General features: G+C 45.1%; 1 protein-coding gene across 1 annotated transcript in view; it reads right to left on the minus strand.

Moving 5' to 3' along the window:
* Positions 1–10,271: 10,271 nt before the first annotated feature.
* Positions 10,272–21,865, minus strand: part of RAB11FIP2 (RAB11 family interacting protein 2) — a 133,143-nt gene continuing 121,549 nt past the window's right edge. The window contains exon 5 of the mRNA XM_086922920.1: positions 10,272–15,835. Within this exon, the coding sequence (XP_086779046.1) occupies positions 15,608–15,835 (228 nt within the window). The 3' untranslated portion in view covers positions 10,272–15,607. The remainder of the gene's footprint in view (positions 15,836–21,865) is intronic.

Raw genomic sequence — 21,865 nt, forward strand, 5'->3', positions numbered from 1 at the left:
TGCCTCGGGTTGGCGAAACGTTTGTATGCACAGCATTCAGCTGTCAGCATTTAACCCATTGAGCCATCTTGCCAGCTCATGGGTGGAATCGACTTTTCTTCTTAATCAGAAGTGGGCGTTAGAATCCTGCCCCTTCTCAAATGGCTATACAAGTTTCAAGACCTTTAATATAAGGAACCTCACCACCTACGAATGGAGGCAGAGGTGGTCTCTAAATTGTTGGCATTGGAAATTGTACAGCATAGCCTTTATTGACCTCTTGCAGCATACAGTGGAGAAGTGTGGCTCAATGATTAGAGCAGCAGACCCTGAGGTCTAGCCTGGGACAAGGGTTCAATTCCCCGCCTCGGCGGGTCTTGGGCTCAAAAATTCCATGGACCTGATAATTCTCGCCTCTGTGCCTATTCCAATCATGGAGTCCCACTCTGCAACTCTGGGCAATAGCTTGCTTAATCTCCACAACGGCCCCCACAACGCTAAGGATGCCTGGCCTCCACCTTGGGGGTGCCCAGGAGTGGACGCCTCACAGGGAACAGGATGGGTTCCACAGCGGTATTCTTACAAGGGCCTTGAGACCCTTGCGGGTGAGTAGTGCGCTATACAAGTATCAATTTACATTTACAGCTATCTTTGGAGAACTGGGTACAGTGACGGTAGGAGAGTTAAAATTTCAACACCCCTCAGGATACTGTTCACCCACTGAACTGCAGCAATGGGGCTGCCAGGCCTCAGAGAAGTAACAGACTTTTTGGTCACATTTTGAAGTCTGTGGGCTGGCTTAGGATTCTAGACTTTGAGATCAAGGCACAGAATATGAAAAGCTGACATTATATTTCGTATACTTCTATGCCTTTTTATACAGTGTGAACAAAACCTTATTGGCTCATTTTTGTCCCCAACTCTTTTTATTGGTTTTACAACATAGAAAGTGTTCACATACATCATTCTAAGCAGGTCATTCTTGGTGCAACCCGTCTCATGTTAGACATATATACACAACAAGTAACAATTATTAGGTTTTCACGTATATAAGTTCTGGGACTAGGATATCCATGTCTCTCAAACCTGCCATGTTTCGGAGGGCAGCCTCTTTATTTATATATGCGTTCTTCTGTCTTGGCACAGTAGTCCATGCCGTTAGTTCAGATACTCAAGGGGAGGGGGTGCTCAGGCCTCCAATGCCAGGCTATGTCTCTTTTGGCGAACAAAGTCGATGGCCAATTTTAGCGTAGTGCATCTTCCACTCGCACCCGCCCAACCCCCCCCCCCCCACTTCACTCGCCAGCAGCATTTTAGGCTCTGGTTTGACAGGACGTACCACCACCTTGGATAGTATACTGCATATTTTGGACCAATAGCTCTGTATCACCAGATATTCCTAGACAGTATGGAAAAAGGTCCCCAGTGACATCTGGCACCTGAGGCAGTGTGGTTCAAGGTCCGGTACATTTCACTCCCTTGTGATGGGCTGTAGTATACCCGATGGAGGTACTTGAGCTGATTCAGCTGAAGTCTCATAGAGACTGGTAGGACTTGGGGGACCAACCTGGCCTCCACCCAGTCTTTCTCCTCCTAAGTGCTTACACCCTCCTCCCAACGTCCCCTTTATGCTTTCATGGTGCTTGGATGGTGTTCAAAAGAGTTTGGTTATCTCTGAGATCCCTTTCTGTCCTGGGGTACATTGTGACATGGGCTTCTATAGGATTGCAGCTGGGACTACCTGTAGGGTGTGTCAGTGATGTTTGAGGGCAAATAGTCTTTGCAGGTAGCAGTAACATTTGAGCTATGCATTTCGTAAGTGTCTTTGAGATGCTGAATTGGATTCCTGAGAAATCCCAGGTCAGTAATCCATCCAAGGTAGCTGCGTGTTTTAGCTATGTGCCATGCCACTTAATCCACCTCAGTGCCTGATGCCAGCTGGCTATGGACGACTCTTTCGTGGGGGAAGGTCAGTGCGATTATGTGATCCATATAGAAGGCCCAACACATTATACCACTCAAGGTATCGAACTGGGACATTTTGAGTGTTTTTCTCAAAGTTGAAACAAAAACCAGAGGATACCAAAAATGCATACATTTCAGTCCACATGGATCACAGGATGCCAGATTACAAGTATAACCAAAGAAAGCCACTGGAGACAATTTAAGAGGCATTACATTACACAGATGGGACTAAAGAGAAACGAATACAAAAAGAAGTATGGTAACATCATAGATCTATACATCCAAGGGAGGGTAACTAAATGACAGCAAAGACCGCAGGTATTCCCATATTTAAAGCAATTCACGTAGGCAGACCCAGGACATAAGGATCAGATGGACAAATGCCACTGCAACAGAGGTGGTTTCATTTCACTTTGAAGGCATCGTACAAAGGATTTGTTCGGATGGTAGAAAGCATGGACTTCCATACCTTGGGTGCACCTCCTGAGAATGCTTGTTGAGGCATTCACTTGTTGCACTTTGAGTATTGAATTATGAGGGTGTCAGAGCTCTGCAGTTGTTGTCTGCTTCAGAAAAGTTGTCTGCTTTAGAAAAGTAATTTGTCTGGACTAAAAAAATCAATCAGATTCCTAAAAAGTAGTGATTTGTGAATAATACAGGGCAGTTAGAATATAATTTTAGTCTCAATCAGAAGCCCCTATAGACCCATCAGAATTGGTGCCATGTAGTCGCATTTCCTGACCTCTGGCCGCTTGAGTAGGGCTGCTTTATGAGGAGCAAACTGTTATTTGTCATTGCTTTTTAGTACGGAGAACCCTTGGTCCAATTTTGATCAGAAGCTTCTTTTTTCGTTTCCAGAAGAGTTTGATTCCTCGCAGGAGCCTCAACTGATATTGTGTCCCTTTTGTTAATGAATGATTAGAGCTTGAGGTTCTTGTCTTACATGAAGCCCATGGGCTGTGCACATTCAACCATGAACAGGGAACTCTCAAATATGTCCACTATATTAAGGCTGAGTTGGGTATTTGGTTGGCAAAATCAGTAGGCTTTCAGTTTGGGGCACAAATATCAAAACACTATAAATGTGGCCAATGCCAAGCTTGCCAATTTACTATGAAGATCCAAAACTTTTCAGATTAAAGACCAAACACACAAACTGCAGATCCTCTAATGTAAATATGTGATATTGCCACTAGCATATATATTTGGTAGACATCATAAATGACAAAACAAAGGCTCTGCCAACATCACCCTCAACAGAATACATTGTGCCGTTGTTAGACCCGTCTGCTTCTGAGAGTCCCCTCACCACTATGATTTCTTTTGTTCCCCCGTACCTCCCAAAATTTGTCGTTTTTCTTTGTCTGCCAGGACTTTTTATGTGCTGATTCATGGGGCTAGATGTTCCTTGACGCCCAGTTGCTCACAAGGTTTTTGGCACCTATTTACAAGGTGCCTGGCAGAACCTGTGGCATTACAAACTGGGGTTGTCAACCTGTATGAGTGGCCCTAAAATGGTGGACACCCTTTTCCCTCATGTGAGTGACTCCCATTGGAGCCTCCCTGAACTCTGGCCTTTTGAGGTTTTGGCGCCCTTTGTTTGACGTACATTCCTGATAGGAATCCCTTTGTTTTCCTCAGATACCCAAAATGGCTGCTATAGAGCCACAGTACGGTGGCTGCTAGTGGCTAAGATATACCTCAAAAGTGCCAAGGCATTGTCACAGGCAGAGAAGGTTCTAGAACCTTCTGGCTCGTGCCAGCACCCCAGGGCACTGGCTACAAAAGGCCCAGTCCCTGGCTGCCATTTTAGAAAGAAGAAAAGAAGAAGGAGATTCCAGACTTGACACCAGATTGACACCTGCCCTGTTGACCCCCTGAGGTGGCTGGTAGCGTAGGCAGAAGATTATTTGTGCGCAGTCACACCAGCCGTACATACCAAATGCTCTTCTTTTGGAAGAGGATTTAACTTAGAGTCACATTGAATAGAATCAAGAAAGCAGATTATAGACAGAAGGGTGGCATTCTAGCTCAGCTACTGTCCATCAAAGAACGCACTGGTTTGATCATCTACCTTCCGTATGCGACAGACCCAATGAACCTTCTGAACAGCATAACTTTGCGCCGATATGGAATCATGATGTCATTCATTTCACATGGACTACCCAATTCGGATTATAATACTGAAAACGGTATGCTAATAGATGTTAACGACATAGGAATTATCTATTGGAATATTCACCAATTTTACTTCCTCGCATGCTTGGTTATAATACTGCTGTACGAAATTATTTTATGGGGATTATACTTTTCTACCCATACATGGTTTAGTTGATTTTTTCCGCTTCATAAAATTTATGTAATACACTATTAAAGTTCAATAAAGATTTCATATACGCATATCTAGTGGGCAGTTCTGCACACCATCACACAATATTTGTCCCGTAGCATAATGTATCTTCTGCAGTGCACAGTGTGGCTTTGTAATACAGCTGGCAGGGCAATCAGTTATTTGTCCCTAAACGTGCAAAAGATATGTTAAAATATGACAACTACATAGAACTGTTCATGTGAATATATAACTAATTGGCCTTTTCATATTGGAGAATACACAACATCTAAATTTTTATATAGATAGTTACACATGGTCATTGTTTTTTGATTGTATAAGAGCAGACCTTTTCCCAAATACATAGAATGACTCCGTTGTTCCATAAGAGTGCAACCTTGGACATTTAATGCAATCAAATGCCTTCAATGTGGGTAATGCGTTGACATGGATTATTTATTATGGGTGGCATGAATATATGTTGGATTGTGGTATATAGCATGTGATAGTATATTTTAATAGCCACTACATCATCATGTGTTTGTTTGTCTTTAATTCAACAAAACTAAATAGATAACTAAATAGATGTGTGTTGGAGATCTGAGCTGGTCAATGCACATTAGCTGAACCCATACATTAGAACCCATACTCTTATAAGCATGGAACCAGAACAAAAACAACGTGAGCACTGACCGATTGCGGGGTGTAACAGCATTAAATAAAATGTAATCTTGCTTTTCTCGGGATGCCACTTAATGTCATGATGACAGTGAACTCACTATGCACCATTTGCTTAAATGACGGTTTTGTCAACTACTCCTTGTCAAAATAAAATTGGTTCTGGGCCACACCTCGTTTTCATTGTGTGGCTCTTCGATAATGTTGACTGAACTGCCTGTATGTTTCAGCTAACATCCTCGTTGTAGTGAACAGATCACCAGGATACGTGCACTTTTACCCCAGATACTGAGCGGCTGATAACGTTTTGCGCATTTGCACGTTTCTTACTGATTCGGGAAATCTCTCTATCATTCAGGTTATGGGGACTTGGGCACATTACGGCCGATTATCTTGGACACGAGACGGCCTTAGCACGGATTCAATTTGTCAATATGCTTGTCAAAGTATTCGCTGGAAATATCCACATGACCAAACTGAGTTCATGAGAACCATAATTATTACTGACCATGTTATGTTATTAACAATACTATGAAACTCCCATTCAAACTTTTTGGTTTATACGCAACGGCCGGAATTAGAACCAGTGCACAGGTTGCAATAACTTTGTAGACAGCCCTGAAAAAAATCATCAGGTACTCGCTCAGTGACAAAACACGTGGTTATAGAATACAAGAGAAGAGGCCTATGGACCAAAAACAATAAAAAAATAAATTAAAAAAAAAAAAAAAGAGTACAAGAATTTTGACAAAAGAAACAACTTTGATCATTTTTCTACAGTACTGGATATATAGGCATTAATTGATACATTGCATGTGCTAGAGTCTTGTTGGTCTAAGTCTGATCCTTGAGGTATCGGGTACGGGAAAGTAGAGTGATTAACCTCCTCCTCTGTAAGCACTGCTGGCTGATACATATTCAAATCAATGCATATAGTGTGAACAGTCTACAAGCTCCATATACCCATAAAAATCACTCACTAAATGCCGCTTCCTTGAGTGAGACGAGAACATGTGTCTTACGGTTCCAGGACTCTTTGTTAGCCTATTTACAAATAACTGGTGGGCAGTTTCACTTTCAGTTTAATGGACAGTTTGTGATTTCTAAAATGTATTCCTTTTAGAGCTTGACAAACTGTGTGTCCGCACAGCTCGTGGGATTAGTTGGCTGCTTTAGTGAAGTCATATCTTATCTTTTCTATAATTCATCACTACAGATATCATTCAATTCCACATATTTCATTTTTTAATTTACTTCCAGCTCTTCACCTGTGGACCGTTGCGATTTAGGTGAACATCTTGTGGTGTCCTGTGTAGTCTAGGGGGTACTCTTCTTTTTTTTCTGGATCACTTATCATATTCATTTTATTTTAATTTCTCCAGAATATACAAATTATATCTGAAGCTGTATTACTTAACTAGATGCGAAAGAGCTTTGAACTTATAGAACTTTTACCATGAGTAAAATAGAAGGAGAACAACAGAAATAGAATGCAGAGTAGAGTAGCTGTGAGGGTGCCATCACAAAGTCTGGCAGCTCAAAGAGAAGGGCAGCACCTGCGCCTTGTGAGCAGAGAAAGAAGTTCACACCAGAAAGCCTGTCATTGTGTTCCTTAAAGCAAAACACACAAGATGATGGACGGAATGTTGCACAATGGCAAAACATCCACCCCAAGTCACAGATCTGGGTTTAATCCATCGTTATTTTGCTCACCAAGCCACCCCAGTTCAGACATGGCCATATGCAATCCAGTCTTGACCCTGTGCCTCATGGGAACAGTCCTGCCCGAACTGCCAAACCATGTCTTTCCTGGACCGGAATCAAGCATCCAAGGACCGATTTCTGGCTATCAGCCGTCATCAGCCAGTATAGCTTGACTCCAGTGGCTTAGTGAGCAACAGACCCACATCTGGGCATGCCCTTTCCACATAGGGTGAACAGCAAAACACACAAGATGATGGACGGAATGTTGCACAATGGCAAAACATTCACCACCAGTCACAGATCTGGGTTTAATCCATCGTTATTTTGCTCACCAAGCCTCCCCAGTTCTGACATGGCCATATGCAAATCAGTCTTGACTCTGTGCCTCATGGGAACAGTCCAGCCCGAACTGCCAAGCCATGTCTTTCCTGAACCGAAATCAAGCATCCTAGGACCGGTTTCTGGCTATCAGCCGTCATCAGCCAGGATAGCTTGACTCCAGTGGCTTAGTGAGCAAGGGTCCCACGTCTGGGCATACCCTTCCCACATAGGGTGAACAGCAAAACACACAAGATGATGGACGGAATGTTGCACACACAAGATGATGGACGGAATGTTTTTGCATTTGTCACCCCGAGTGGGATGGGTATGCTCAGACGTGAGTCCCATGCTCTCCACACCACTGTAGTCAAGCTATCCTGGCGGATGACGGCTGATAGCCAGAAACCGGTCCTAGGATGCTTGATTCCGGTCCAGGGAAGACATGGCTTGGCATTTCGGGCTGAACTGTTCCCATGAGGCACAGGGTCAAGGCTGATTTGCATATGGCCATGTCTGAACTGGGGTGTTGTGGAGTGCAAAAAAACGATGGATTTAGGCCCAGATCTCTGTACTGGGGTGAATGTATAACATTGATCTGCATTCTGTCCATCAATTACTGTTTTTGCATTTGTCACCCCGCGTGTGAAGGTTATGCTCAGACGTGAGTCCCGTGCTCTGCACACCACTGAAGTCAAGCTATCCTGGCTGAGGACGGCTGATAGCCAGAAACCGGTCCTAGGATGCTTGATTCCAGTCCAGGGAAGACATGGCTTGGTAGTTCGGGCTGGACTGTTCCCATGAGGCACAGGGTCAAGGCTGATTTACATATGGCCATGTCTGAACTGGGGTGGTGTGGAATGCAAAAAAACTATGGATTTAGGCCCAGATCTCCGTACTGGGGTGGATGTATGACATTGTTCTGCATTCTGTCCATCAACTGTTTTTGCATTTGTCACCCCGAGTGGGAAGGGTATGCTCAGACGTGAGTCCCCTGCTCTCCACACCACTGGAGTCAAGCTATCCTAGCTGATGACGGCTGATAGCTAGAAACCGGTCCTAGGATGCTTGATTCCGGTCCAGTGAAGACATGGCTTGGCAGTTCGGGCTGGACTGTTCCCATGAGGCACAGGGTCAAGGCTGATTTGCATATGGGCATGTCTGAACTGGGGTGGTGTGGAGTGCAAAAAAAACGATGTATTTAGGCCCAGATCTCTGTACTGGTGTGAATGTATGACATTGTTCTGCATTCTGTCCATCAACTGTTGTTTTTGCATTTGTCACCCCGAGTGGGAAGGGTATGCTCAGATGCGAGTCCCGTGCTCTCCACACCACTGGAGTTAAGCTATCCTGGCTGTTGTGGGCTGAAAGCCCAAAACCAGTCCTAGAATGCTTGTTTCCTGTCCAGGGAGAACCTGGCCTGGCAGTTCTGGCTCCCATTGGGCACAGGGTCAAGACTGATTTGCATATGGCTGGGTCCAAACTGGAATGGCATGGTGAGAGAAAAAATTATGGATTTAGGCCCAGATCTCTGTACTGGGGTGAATGAACGACATTTGTTCTGTATTGTGTCCATCAATTGTTCTTTTTGCATTTGTCACCCTGAGTGGGATGGGTATGCCTAGACGGGGGTCCTGTGCTCTCCATGCCACTGGAGTCAAGCTATCCTGGCAAACCATTTAGAAACCAATATACCAGCACCTTTCAAATGAGTGGACATCTCATAAACCACTTCAGGGTGGCACACATGGCATCTGTTGGTACTGCAGATGGTGCCCACATAGATTTTTGCTCAATAATCACAGGGAAGCAGCAGCTTCTTTTTTTGCTTTAATCCTGGTTGTAAAACAGGCTAGCTGCTTTTTCTCTTGAGCACCATGCCTAAACAAGCATTGGCAAAGCTGGGCCTAAATCCATATTTTTTTTGATCACCATGCCATTCCAATTGGTCAGTCACACTGTGTCATACGAAAAAGTGAACTGTTGTACACAGCCCGGACAGAGGTTCTGGATAAGTTAGCATGTGTTGCCAGTTTGTTTCCAACAGGACTGTATTACGGAGCAATCAAGGAACTATAAAGTACATGTCTCCTTTCTTTTATGAAGAATTGGAGAAGATAGTAATAGAAGTTATATTATTCCCTTTAATCCAATGTTACCAGGTGTAAGGACTCCATCCTTAATAATGTGCATGCCATTCAGACTATGTGCTAACCATTCATAGTAATACTTGCAATTTAATAATTTACATATATATTTGACATTTGTGGTTAGAAGGGTGCATGGAGTTTTGGATCATGTACATATGGCTTTCTACAGTTATATGGCATAAAGAGTTTTTCACTCATACAGGTTTATACACGCTGCTGAACTGATCAAAGATGTTTCATACATCCACAGTGTAATATGCCGTTATTTGCAGTGCTTTATGAGTGTGTAAAGCTATTTTCAGTAGTAGTACTTAGGTGTTACGTAATGACACAGATTATGTAATTGGTGGAGGTGAATGCTTCTATCATGACTGCACTTTTTCATAGTTTGACAGAAAATGTGGAAAGAGCTGCTGGCAAGTAGGGTGTTGTGTATTTTTAAGTGCATAGTTTGAGAATTAAGCATAGAATCGTAGTAAGTTGAAGGAAGGAGGAGGGTAGCGGGGTGCTGAATTAGGGAGGAGACTGCATTTCTGTTTTTATTGTTGAGTTAAAGGGAGGGGTGGTATCTGTATTATTTTGCCTTTGATGTTGATGCTTAGCTTAACCCCTTGCATTTATGTCTCTGTGACAATTGTGTCATCTGGAGAACCGCTGACATGGTGAGAGTGGCCACGCAGTTGGCTGAGCTGGTGATGGTGTGGACTGGTGGGCCCTTATTATATCTTGTCCCTATCCATTGCCTATCAGAAGTGTTCCCTCTATCAAATAAAGAGTCTACCGAGAACCTGCAGTGTATTTCTACAGCATGCATATTCTTATATGGCTTGCAGCACAGTGTAAACAACATTATTTCTATCGCTGTTGTATTAGATCACAGTATTAAAGTCTTAAAGTAACACCAAGCGACTTCTTTGCTGCAGTGACTACACATTGGGAATGAACATCACTGCAGTGACATCAACGTGGAAGTGGCTCTTACTACAGTTAAATCACAGAGTGATGCCCTAACTCCTACTACAGTGAGAGTTCTCTACGTCTTTCCATACCGCAGACGCATCAATCACTCCATGACTTGGAAGTTACCACAAAGTAGACATAGGGGGAAAAAAAGTTTTCATAAAAAAATAACTCTATAGTCTACAGGAAACCATTAGTGTATTTTTTTTATTTTGGGAACACTTGTCAGTTTTTTTTTTTATGGAAGACATCTGTACAAACAGCAGATCACAAAAATTACATATATTGGCTGATCACAGGGGTTTACTCGAGCAAGAATGTACCCTGCCTAAGATTAAGGGTTCAATGTTGACCTAGCCAGAGAACCAACAGTACAGCCTAAAGCCACAGCATAGGTTTGTGAAGGCCTGTGTAGGCAGCAGCAAAAAGAAGAGCTAGCGCAAGCATGCTTTTTGGTATCTTAAGAAGAGCTGCTATAAGAAAAAATTACTTATCTTGGTTAAAGCTCTTTCTGTTGAATTTTCTATCTAACTACAGATTCCATTCCTTAGAATATCTCCCAGGTAACAGACTGGATCCAGAGATTTTTTTGGAACAGGGCTCCCATGCACCCAAGCTAACGTCCTTGGTTCGCGTTGGCTCCACACCGAGGAAATAAGAGTTTGTAACTAACCTGCATCTTTCCAAGCCCAGTAGCCTCTCGATAGCAACCTTGGAGAGCAGCAAGGGCACTTACTGTAGCAGAATGGACAGATGATCCTCTGAAATTATTTGCGAGAGGATAGTTGGTGGGAAGGAGTGATAAGGCAGGACATAGGCTTTATGGACAATTTGTAAGATCAGTCTGTCGGACATGATGGATCATAAGCCCAGTAGGAAAAGGTGAACTCAGCTTCCCACTGGTTGGGCATGCGCCACCAGGGGCAAACTACAGCGGTTTATTGGCTGTTGTAGCAGAAGAAGAATTGGAAGATTAGAACACTGGTGTCCTTTCTACCAATCATATTGCCTGCCAGACCAAAGTCTGTGACCGCGAAAGGACTGGGTTGTCTGTTGCATCACTGGCTGGGAAGTCTCTGTTTATATGCTAGCCCTTTGGAACCCACTCTGAACTTCCTGGACTGAAGCAGAAACTGTGTGGCAGGGGCCAACAGTTCCAAGCAAAGTGCTGTAGCTCTACAGTCTTTAAAGCTTTCCAATATTAATTTTGCCTTTTATTACTAGTGATGCGAGACCCTTCAAAGAGCCTGTCCATTAGGGAGGCATGTATATTGCCAGGGAACCCAGTGGACCTCATCCAGGTATGCTTATGAAGGGCAGCACTGGTACCAACCGTCCTACTCAGGCAATCCACGCAGATAACGTACTTGGTGCCCTGCCCATCATGTATTGTCTAAGACAAATAGACCTAAAGATTTCCCAAAACCACTGGCAAGATCTCACTGGCCATGTCCCAAAGGGCATGTGTGTAGAGGCCCAGCAGGCAGACTTGTGATAGAAAACATTTGTTTGCCAAACGTTTCAATACACTTAGATTTTCTATTCCAAGGAGTGGTTGGAAATTCACTTGGATTCGTTGTAATGGTCTAAGCTTGCACAATAAGGCTCTTTGCAATGGTGAAAAAACCCATGTCACTAGGTGTCAGTCTATCACATCTGGCCACCTGCCTATTCACACGTGGGGAAAAACATTGTTTCAACCAAGCAGCCATCAAAGTATCTGCGAGGGCACCATTAAATGAAAGTAGGGGCTCAGATGTTGCTGGCCAGGTGGCAGAATTTCTGTCCGAACATTTGTTTTAGTCTCAACGGAGAGATGCTGTAATCCTAGTACCTCAGCTGCCCTCCAAACAACCACTACAAATAAGGCACTCTCTTCCATTGGTGGCCCATGTGGCGAGTCAAGCGAGAAAGATCCAGCCCAATGGCATTCTGCAAATCAAGGTCTGACATCTCCAGTATAATGAGGGGCGGAGGGCATGTTCTTCACCATTATCAACAACCTGAGGTGCACCCTGTTCTGGCACAGGGTCTGAGTCAGAACCAATAGGGATAATGAAGTGCCTGCTGACAGGTGTGATGTGGTAGAGGCACATATGATTAGAGCTTATGTAATTTTGTAGGGAAGCATGAGTCGATCGCAGGCTGAAGTTAGTTTTGGGTGGGACATGGGCATCGACACCTGATCATCTTCTGGTGTCAGTGGCATTTGCACCAGTGTTGGGGTGGCAAGAACAGGCTTGGGGCAGAGTGGACGGCTGTACCAGAGTTAATAAGGAAGGGTGCTTTAACAGATCCCAATGGGACAGACTGCAGATAAATCAGTAACACAACTTGAGGCCCCAGTGGTTCCATGGGGCCCAAAGGTACCCCAGAGGGAGCAAGCAACACACTGAAAATTTGCAGCATGACCTCTATGGAGTCTTTGATTTGCTGCAGGGTCCATGATGGGCCAGGAAATTTGAGGCACATCTAGACCAATTGAGGAATCGGTTCCATTGCTGGTGAACTTGAAGGATTTTGACTTCCATCATGAAAGTCTTGGGCCTTCTCTTTGGAGTTACAGTGGCTGAATGAAGGCAAGTTCTACTTTGCATTCTTATGCTTGCATTTGGACTTATTGGCGGCCTTTGTGCACAAAGTTGAACAGTCGCAGGAGTGGTCCCAGGACAGACACCAGGTCCAGACTCATGACATGGCAAGGGAGGGGGATATACGTGAAGTCAACAATTTGTTCTTTTGTTCGCTGACATACAACTTCACCTCCAGGTCTCGGAACACCTTTGGTTGCATTACTGCATGTATCACAACTTCGATTCCTGTCCCGAGCCCAGATGTCAAAGACACACCTGATGCGAGTCCATTACCTACATCTGTATCCTTCGTCATGGCCAGGGCTTGAAACCTGCTCTTTTCAAGGGGGATATCATATCCTAGCACATTATGAAACATTTTGGACGCTGACAAAAAACTGATAAATTAGGTAGCAGAGCTCTTAATTCAGCATCGGAGGCATGGAAAAGCCAATCAGTACACAGTGGTGGAGCTTATATGCAGCTCCACTACTTCACTTCCAAGGTGGCGTGCAGCCAACAGGGAGCTGCACAATGCCACCTTGCGGTGCACAATAGAGAAGTGTGGCTCAATGGTTAGAGCAGCAGACCCTGATGTAGTTGTCTGGCCGGGACCAGGGTTCAATTTCCGCCTCAGCGGGTCTCGGGCTCAATTTCCTCGGACCTGATAATTCTCGCCTCTGTGCCTATTCTGATCATGAGCCCCACTCTGCACCTCTGGGCAATAGCTTGCTTGATCTCTACAATGGCCCCAACAACGCTGAGGATGCCTGACTTCACCTTGGGGGTGCCCAGGAGTAGGCTCCTCACAGGGAAAGGCCAGGAAGGGTTCCTCGGCGGTATTCGTACAAGCGCAGAGATGCCTCCGGGTAGTCGTACGCTAAATAAGTGCCTAATTATCATTTATTTTATTATCACAATAGCACTGCTATGAAAATCAAAAATCAGGATCTAGTTTGACGCCTGGGGATTTTCCAAAGTCAAGAATCTGCATGTAGAAGTACCTATCAGAAAATGTCCTCATGAATAACTGTGCATGCCATATCTGGCTACATTCAAAACTACTAAGTCACATGTAGCTAACAAAAATTCCCAAGCAAGTAGTGTAAAATACAAGGATGTATCCTGAATAAAAAGTGCATGTACCTTTTAGTCATAAAACAAATCTATGGAAAACATAATATTAGACCCAAATGAATAGTGAACAAAATATGATCAATTTCATTTTCTATAGTTTAGGAGGACGGGAAGGGGCAAAAGGAAAAGTGCTGTGGAAGAAGGGAAACAGAGAGGTTTACAATAGCTAGTCATGAGGCACTTTCCTTCTCTTGCGATGGCATAGGTAGAATGGCATGCATAGAAAATGTAAAGTACATGTCACTCTCTGTTTTACCAGGTAACTCCATGTTGTCAGGCACACCCAGTTCACATTTCTGCCCTCTTTCCTTTTTTGAAAACATTGCAATCTGGTTCTTTTATTCAAAGGGTTGAACTGTAGTGAACCCAGAGTAGAACTCCTATCAAGTGCTTGGGTGCTAAATGGCAGTCACCTTGGTGCTTTAGCATACTTATGTCAACGTTGCAGTCCCAAAATACAAAGTTTCTGTCACCCAGAAGGATGATGTTAAATGTGTTTCCACTTTCCACTGCACCCTGGCATTCAAGTATTCTGCAGCTCCAAAGCTGGAAAGAATCACTTACTTGAACTGGTATTTCCTCCAAAAGTGTTCCGTTGAGAAATAGAGGTGAGTGGAGAGCTGGATCCTCACCCTAATAGTTCAGTCCTACATACCTGCTTGGTCAGCAATCGTAAAGTCTCCAGAAAATTAAAGCTTGAGCAACATGACTGTCATCGGTCAAGTATCCCTCAGGGACTTTCGTGGATCATGGGGCCACTGTGGCACCCAGTTTTGAGTAGCAGGTACCCTTTCTCCAACGCCAGACAAAAATAATTTCCTGATTGCGAAAATCTGAAGCAGGGTTATGCGCTTAGTACGCAATCGTTCTGTCTGACAATCTGCAGGCACTACTACCATTAACGGAAGCAAACGTATGAAAGCTTACAGCCAAAGCCCTTTTGAACAAAAAAATGTGTACGCAAAACCACACACTACTGATCCCATATGATTAGTCATGCTATAAAGGTCAAGAATTCTTATAAATACTTCATTGTAGAACAATAGTCCAATCACAGCAGCTGTCGGTAACAGGCACATGTCCAGCAGAGGCAGTCTAGTGGCCTAGTCAGGAATAACGGATCATTTCTGCGAGGCAGAAGCTTCTAGCTCTTGGTATCTTAGCCACGTCATACAGGGCAGCACTGGGAGTCACCCATGTCAATGGCTGGTGGACCTGAGGTGCAAATGTCAGGATACAGAATTATGTTTAACCATAATATTTTTAATGCCAAGACTAACCTCAGACTCCTATAACAAACCATACACCTCGCCCTGCAATTATATATCCACGAATCTGTCACCCATCTCAGTTTTTGTACCGTGTATCCCTTCCTCCTAAATCCCACTCTTAGTTCTCGCCAACTCGGAAAAAGTTCAACTTTTACAACCAGTTGGCTAAGTCGTTTGCTTCAACAACAAAACAGGTCACCTAAGTGAAACAAGACTCCACATCAGGAGCAATGGGCACAGTCTGTCACAAAGGGGTGTGTGCGGCCACCACCAGTCCTGAAGCACTGGACACCATGTTGACTATGTACCGTATGCACACGAGACACAAAGAGGACTCATTAGGCACATTGGTCCCGCTGTTCACCATGCCCAGAAGACCTAGGCATGCTTCCAAGTGTATACCTTAGTCCATCCCAGGCTGCGGATTTCGCCATAAATGAAACCAAAAAACAGCCTCAATCAAAAGACTGAAGAGATCTCATACAAAATATCAAAGGAGTGGAAGCATGAAGGGCTCATAGGGCCCGTTTCTCCAAGCAATTACTAGCTTTTAGAGAATTTGCCTGCCCGGCGAGCCCGCTCATAGGGCACGCGCAGGATACCGGGGGTCTCCTCCATCACCCGTACCAGTAGATCATCAATGTAATCTTCCAGCTCCCTGATGTGTGTGTCTTTCTTTTTCAGGAGTTCCTTGTGCTTGAGCAGCTCCTTCACCACCTCCTCGTGCGTGAGGCTGCTATAGGCAGTAACCGCTTCACTGTTGAACTGGTCCTGTAAAAAAAGATAAAAATACTCTCAGAAATTATAATCACGCAGTGTTATCTCTACTTTTATTTAATGGTGCAGAACAAAGAAGGGGTGCCGTCTGGAAGAGTTCGGAATTATCAATAGAACCCAAGGGATCAAATCAGCTTGATGCAGAAGTCAGTAGCGGGAAGGTAACAGCCTCATAGGAGTCAAATTTGTTCTCACAGTGTTCACAAACAAGGTGACTGACCATTTTCAAATGGCCTTACAGCACTGGGGCAGCTATAGCAAGTCACCAACTACCCACCATGGAGAACCTACATTTTAGAGTGCTTTGTCTGGGCGGGTCTGCAGATATTGGTGTTTTTCCAGGAGCAAACACTGAACTTTGATTTTCAGATGCTCTACATACTGGTCATTCAGTGTTATAAGGACTAATGTCAGAATTCTCACCATAGAGCGGGACTTATGCACCTTGCAGGTCTTGTTCTTCTACTCCCCTGATACACACTGTCTAGGGGGGAAGAAAAGCTATCAAATGGGGCATCTATTAGTGGAGCTTAAAGAGAGGAGGAGCCGACTTTCCACGCCCTACAGCAGCATACAACTACGTCTGTGACCCAATCTTGTCATGGCATTAACACTGATCCAACAACATCCCTTTTCGCTATAGTGTAGATCCGGGGTCTCCAACCAGTTGATCGCGAGCTACCGGTAGCTTGCGGAGACCCCCAGAGTAGCTCGTGTAGCCCTTCAGTAGTATTTGGTGGTATTTTGGGCTATTAGCCTTTCTGGCTCCATTTGCCAACCCTCACCCAAACCAGCTGCTCGGATTGGAGCTAAGCTGAGGTGGGGGCGGGCGAACAGGATGACGCTCCTCTCCTGGAACTGCAGACTCCTCTCGTGAGAGTCTGACTCTTGTGACGTCTCCTGGCGTTGGAAGGCAAGTCTCCTGGCTGCTTCCAGCGGTGGAAGTCACGTAGGAGATGTGACTTCCACCACCAGAAGCAGCCAGGAGACGTGCCTTCCAACGCCAGGAGACGTGCCTTCTACCGCAGGTAAGCTCAATTGTGGAATTAGGATCCTGTGGGAGTGATGGCTGATAAAGCGTCAGAGAGCGCCGGTTAGGAAGGAAAAATGAGTGGAACAGAGGGCAGAAAGGCACAAAAAATGAGTGGAACAGAGGGCAGAAAGGCACAAAAAAAGAGTGGAACAGAGGGCAGAAGGGCACAAAAAAACGGTGGAAAAACAAGTGGAACAGAGCTCAGAAAGGCACAAAAAATGAGTGGAACAGAGGGCAGAAAGGCACAAAAAATGAGTGGAACAGAGGGCAGAAGGGCACAAAAAACAAGGAGAAAACGAGTGGAACAGAGGGCAGAAGGGCACAAAAACGAGTGGAACAGAGGGCAGAAAGGCACAAAAAAACGAGTGGAACAGAGGGCAGAAAGGCACAAAAAAACAAGTGGAACAAAGGGCAGAAGGGTACAAAAAACAAGTGGGAAACGAGTGGAACAGAGGGCAGAAGGGCACAAAAAATGAGTGGAACAGAGGGTAGAAAGGCACAAAAAAACGAGTGGAACAGAGGGCAGAAGGGCACAAAAAACGAGTGGAACAGTGGGCAGAAAGGCACAAAAAAACGAGTGGCACAGAGGGCAGACGGGCACAAAAAACGAATGGCACAGAGGCAAAATACAGAATATAGAAATATAGGGGCAGCTAAGAACAGAAGGCAGAACGGGCAGAGAGGCACGGGGCCAGCGAGGGGAACAGAAGGGAGAACCGGGCAGAGACACAGGGCAGCGAGGGTACAGAAGGAAAGACCGGGCAGAGAGAGCACGGGGACAGTAAGGGGAAAAGAGGAAAGAAGAAGGGGCATGGACCACGTACAGGCAGCGGGGGAAGACAGACAACAGTAGTCACAGACACAACAATGATAATACAGGCAATACAATAAAAGCAATAAAATTTGTTTTGTTCAAACCACAGTATGGGCTCTGATGAAATTAGGCTTAAAGTCAATGAAAATGGGCGTGGGGGGGGGGGTCTCTCGGAAAAATGCGCAAGTTGCTTCGGGTTCAGTAGCTCACGACGATTTTCACTGGCCAGAAGTAGCTCTGACTACACAAAAGGTTGGAGACCCCTGGTGTAGATAAAAGTGATCAATATAAAGTAAATTGATATTTTGAAGGCAATGGGATACAAGGCAATCTGATTCCTATACTGCAGGGCATTTCAGCGGGCAATCACAATCTAATTCTTTTGATTTTCCTCCGGATGTGGGCTTGGTTATAGGAGTCTTTCTAGATATGGAAATAAATATGTGGGAAGAAGTATCCATTAGAAGAACACATTACGGACCTTTAGTTAACACTTTTTCATTAAATATTCCTGGTCTACACAATTGAAGTGTATGACTGGATTAGTGCGATTGAACACTCTGGTGCCACTATGGTACCAACCGCAAGTTCACGACTCCTGGAAATGATGTTGCTGCTCCAAAATCGTGCAGCCCATGCCTGTGACATCAATTGCGCCTTATCTGCCTCACCTGCCTCACCCACAAAGGTCCTTATGAAAACATGCCATTATCTAGAGATATTCAGAAAGATAATTACCAAATCATTACTTCTTCAAATGTGAGGGCAATAAGGAATCTCCATAAGACTAGAGTTTTAATCAGAAACCGCATTACTGAGACTCTTAGAATTCTGCCCAAAACTTGTTGCAAGCAGCTTGCCCAAAAAAGCCTCACTCCTGGAAGTCAAGGCAACAACTCTTGTTAAATGTATGAACTCATGGCCAGACTGCTGCCCAACAGAAGGTCGAGAAAGGCACACCTCTTGAGTGTGCGAAATAACGCCCATAAATATTGCACATAAAGCATTAATACCTTCTGATAGTTCCTTGAAAATCAACGCATAGCTGACGTGTTCCTGAGCCAACACGTTTGGAGATGGTCTCCTTCCTCTTCACATTTTCAGGTTAAATAAAACATTAAAAAACGTGTTATGCTGTTGACATTTCTATTACGTAACACCTGCAAACACTGTGTGCAAAGTGCGTAATGCTCTCTTGGGTTGCTTTAGTACGCAATTCTCAGGCTGAAGTCCGAGTCATCCTGTGATTATATGTTCTGGACATGGTGGACTTTTCCATCTCTGACTGAGGGGCTGGTAAATGTTCAATGAGCTATTGATCCCCAATGTTGGGGTCTAAGAGTTCTGCTGGATGCCATTTACCAGTTATTCTTACATCTCATGGGGAGTTAACGTGCTCCTTGTCCAATAATTAGGGATAGTCTAATAGTCTAGGCCTGGAGTTGTTGGTTGTGCGGTTGTTTCTGCCTCGTGTCTTGGTGGCAAGTGCTGTTGGATGCAATGTGATAGCCTGCTATATGGCTTGTCAGCAGTGTAGTCAATGTATGTGGGTTGTGTGTCTAAACTTGCATTCTGCTGGGTGGGGGTGGCAAACCTGTATTTCTTGCAATGATTAACATAAAACTATGAAGTTGTTTTGGGTCAAGTTGATGTAGGAAAGAGTACCATGGCCAAGGTCCACCTTTATCAGGCAGAAAATGTGTACACTGATACTTTATATAAAAACTGGTAGTTGTTCAACCCTTCTTTCTAAGAGAATGGTGGTAAGAAATACCTGCAATGTGAGCAGCCACAATCGACAAGAGAGTAGGCGATTACAAAGAGACCCCATTAAATGTGTTAGCACCAAATTAAGGTCCAACATGGGAACACTAAATGGCATAGGTGGGACGTTGTTTAGGAAACCTTTAAGAACACTGACAACAATCAGTAACTTAAAAGGATTCCTGTTCTGGGGAAATATCCCTGTATGGTACCCGCATTTCACTTCTAGATCTAGCCGCCTGGAGGATTGCATCCCTGTCTCAATAATTAAATATTTTTGCGATAATCGACCGAGGCGGGGGCAATGAAGTTCTATGTGCTCTTTCAATTGAAACAAATTTTGAAAGTCTTTTTGGTTGGAGCTTGTTCAAAATGAAATCTTCCAGGAGAGATCAACACTGTGGCCCTCCAGTCACTCTGGGACCCCCACTACTTGAATGTTATTTCTCCTCGCTCTCCCTTCTTGATCTTCTTCTAGTCTTGCTGCCATATGTGTGGCCTGCTGTGTCAGTGCGAGTATGTGTGACTCTAGGCATTTTGTTGTGGCTTGCAGCTGGGTGATGTTATTTTCGGCTGTGGAGACTATCACTGAGCTTGGAAAGGTCCGCTCTGATTAACGTAACATATACATATTGAATCTATTTTTGGCTCCAGCACTCTTCACATCCCTTGTCGCCGCCTTTATGGCAGTTAGGGAGGGCTCTGCCTCTCCCTCTGGAACTTTGGTAGGGCTGGGGACAGCATATTTGTCCATTTTGTTTGGTTGAGGGGGGGCCTGCTCCCTCAGGCTTCACCATCCTTTCTTATCCTGGTTTCTAGAGCTCGACAGGGCACTTCCAATCCCACGCGTGCAGGAAGGGAGATGGAGACAACAGGTAGGCCATGTTGAGCCCAACGCAGGCGAGCAGATATGCAGTCTCTCCCCAAAGCACTGCTGATTGTCATCTTTTTTCAGAGTTCCCAGCCTACCACGCCTCCATCGAACAACCCAACTCGTGGAAAATGTTTCACAACGGGCCTCACTCCCCCCAGGACCCAGGCTGCTTGGGGAGGGGAAAGCAGCAATCCTGGGAACAAGAAGGGAGGGATACCACCTGCTAAATACAGCGCCAGGCTCTTGATCTCGGCCACTGCAAAAACACTGAGACGGCCGGCCTGTCTCATCTTGATCTATACTCTTCCTCCTTGTGTTATGCCAAATCCTACTCCTGCGGTCCTTGTCTGCTGCCCGGAAATTCACTGAACACACCCTCCTGCCATGGCCCTTCTCATCTCCAGCCTGTGGCCCCTCGGCGTGGGTGGGCGCAACGTTGTCTAGAAGGCCTCACTCATGGCGGGCCTACGCAGTAATTCTTCTCCCTCATCTGCTACCACCGCTGGCCTGGCCCGGCCCCGGCTTCCTGACCGGCCAACCACTCATGCCTCTTGAATAGGGCAGGTTGGAAAGGAGAGCACCATGAATGTCCCTTGGCTGGCTACCAGTCTACCCCCGCAGGTCTCGGTCTCCACTTCAGACCTCCTGAGCACGGCCCTGCTCTCTGCACAACCCAGGCCCATCAGCAGCTTCAAATCTCAAGGCGCCCCAGGCTGTCCCCCGGCTCCTCAATCCTGATAGGTGTGAGCCTCTTGCAGACACCCCCCACACGCCATCCAGTCTCTGCGGATGGCAGCTCCAGGCAGCCCTATTTTGGGCAGAGTTCATGTTCCAATATTCCAGGCTCGTAAGGCATTGCACCACCGACAACACCTCAGGTTCCTTGGACGCACTGTGTGGTCCACAGCACCAAAGTGGGGCCTCGGGGTGGGGAGGGAAAACGGCTCCCACACCCCTGCTCTTCACCTGCCAGTTACTGTCATCCCTCGGGACTCTGGATACTGCCGGATTACAGGGTTCGGTCTGGAGCTCCACTAAGATGAAGCCATCTAAGTCTGCCATCAAAACACGCCCTCTCTAATTATTTTGTACACTGTATAGAATTGAATCTGGTAAAATTAAAACCATAGTTGATCTTTTGGCAGTTTTAAGTCTTTCACTGATTGGTGAAATGGTTGCCTCATAAGAATCTTGTCCAATACGTACTATCACATTTCCCCAAAGACACACATTGGGTAAAACCCTTTGATACATAGCCCCCTTTTCTAACAAGTCAATATTGATAGCAGGTCACCTACCAAACACCCAAGGCTTTAAACAGTCAATGCAAGTTGTAGTGACAAGTACCTATGTATAGAGTGCTGTAACCATGCACATTAGATAGTGATTATTGAAAACACGACAGAAGGCTTTACATTTGCCAACAAAATTCCTAGCTACAAGATGTCCCATTCTTATGAGTGATACCACCTGCTCTTTACTGCTGCATTTATTGAGCCCATAGTTAGTGTTAACATCAACATTTTGAGTACTGAAAAG

Source organism: Lissotriton vulgaris, chromosome 5 (genome assembly GCF_964263255.1).
Source record: "Lissotriton vulgaris chromosome 5, aLisVul1.2, whole genome shotgun sequence".
Lineage (NCBI taxonomy): Eukaryota > Metazoa > Chordata > Amphibia > Caudata > Salamandridae > Lissotriton > Lissotriton vulgaris.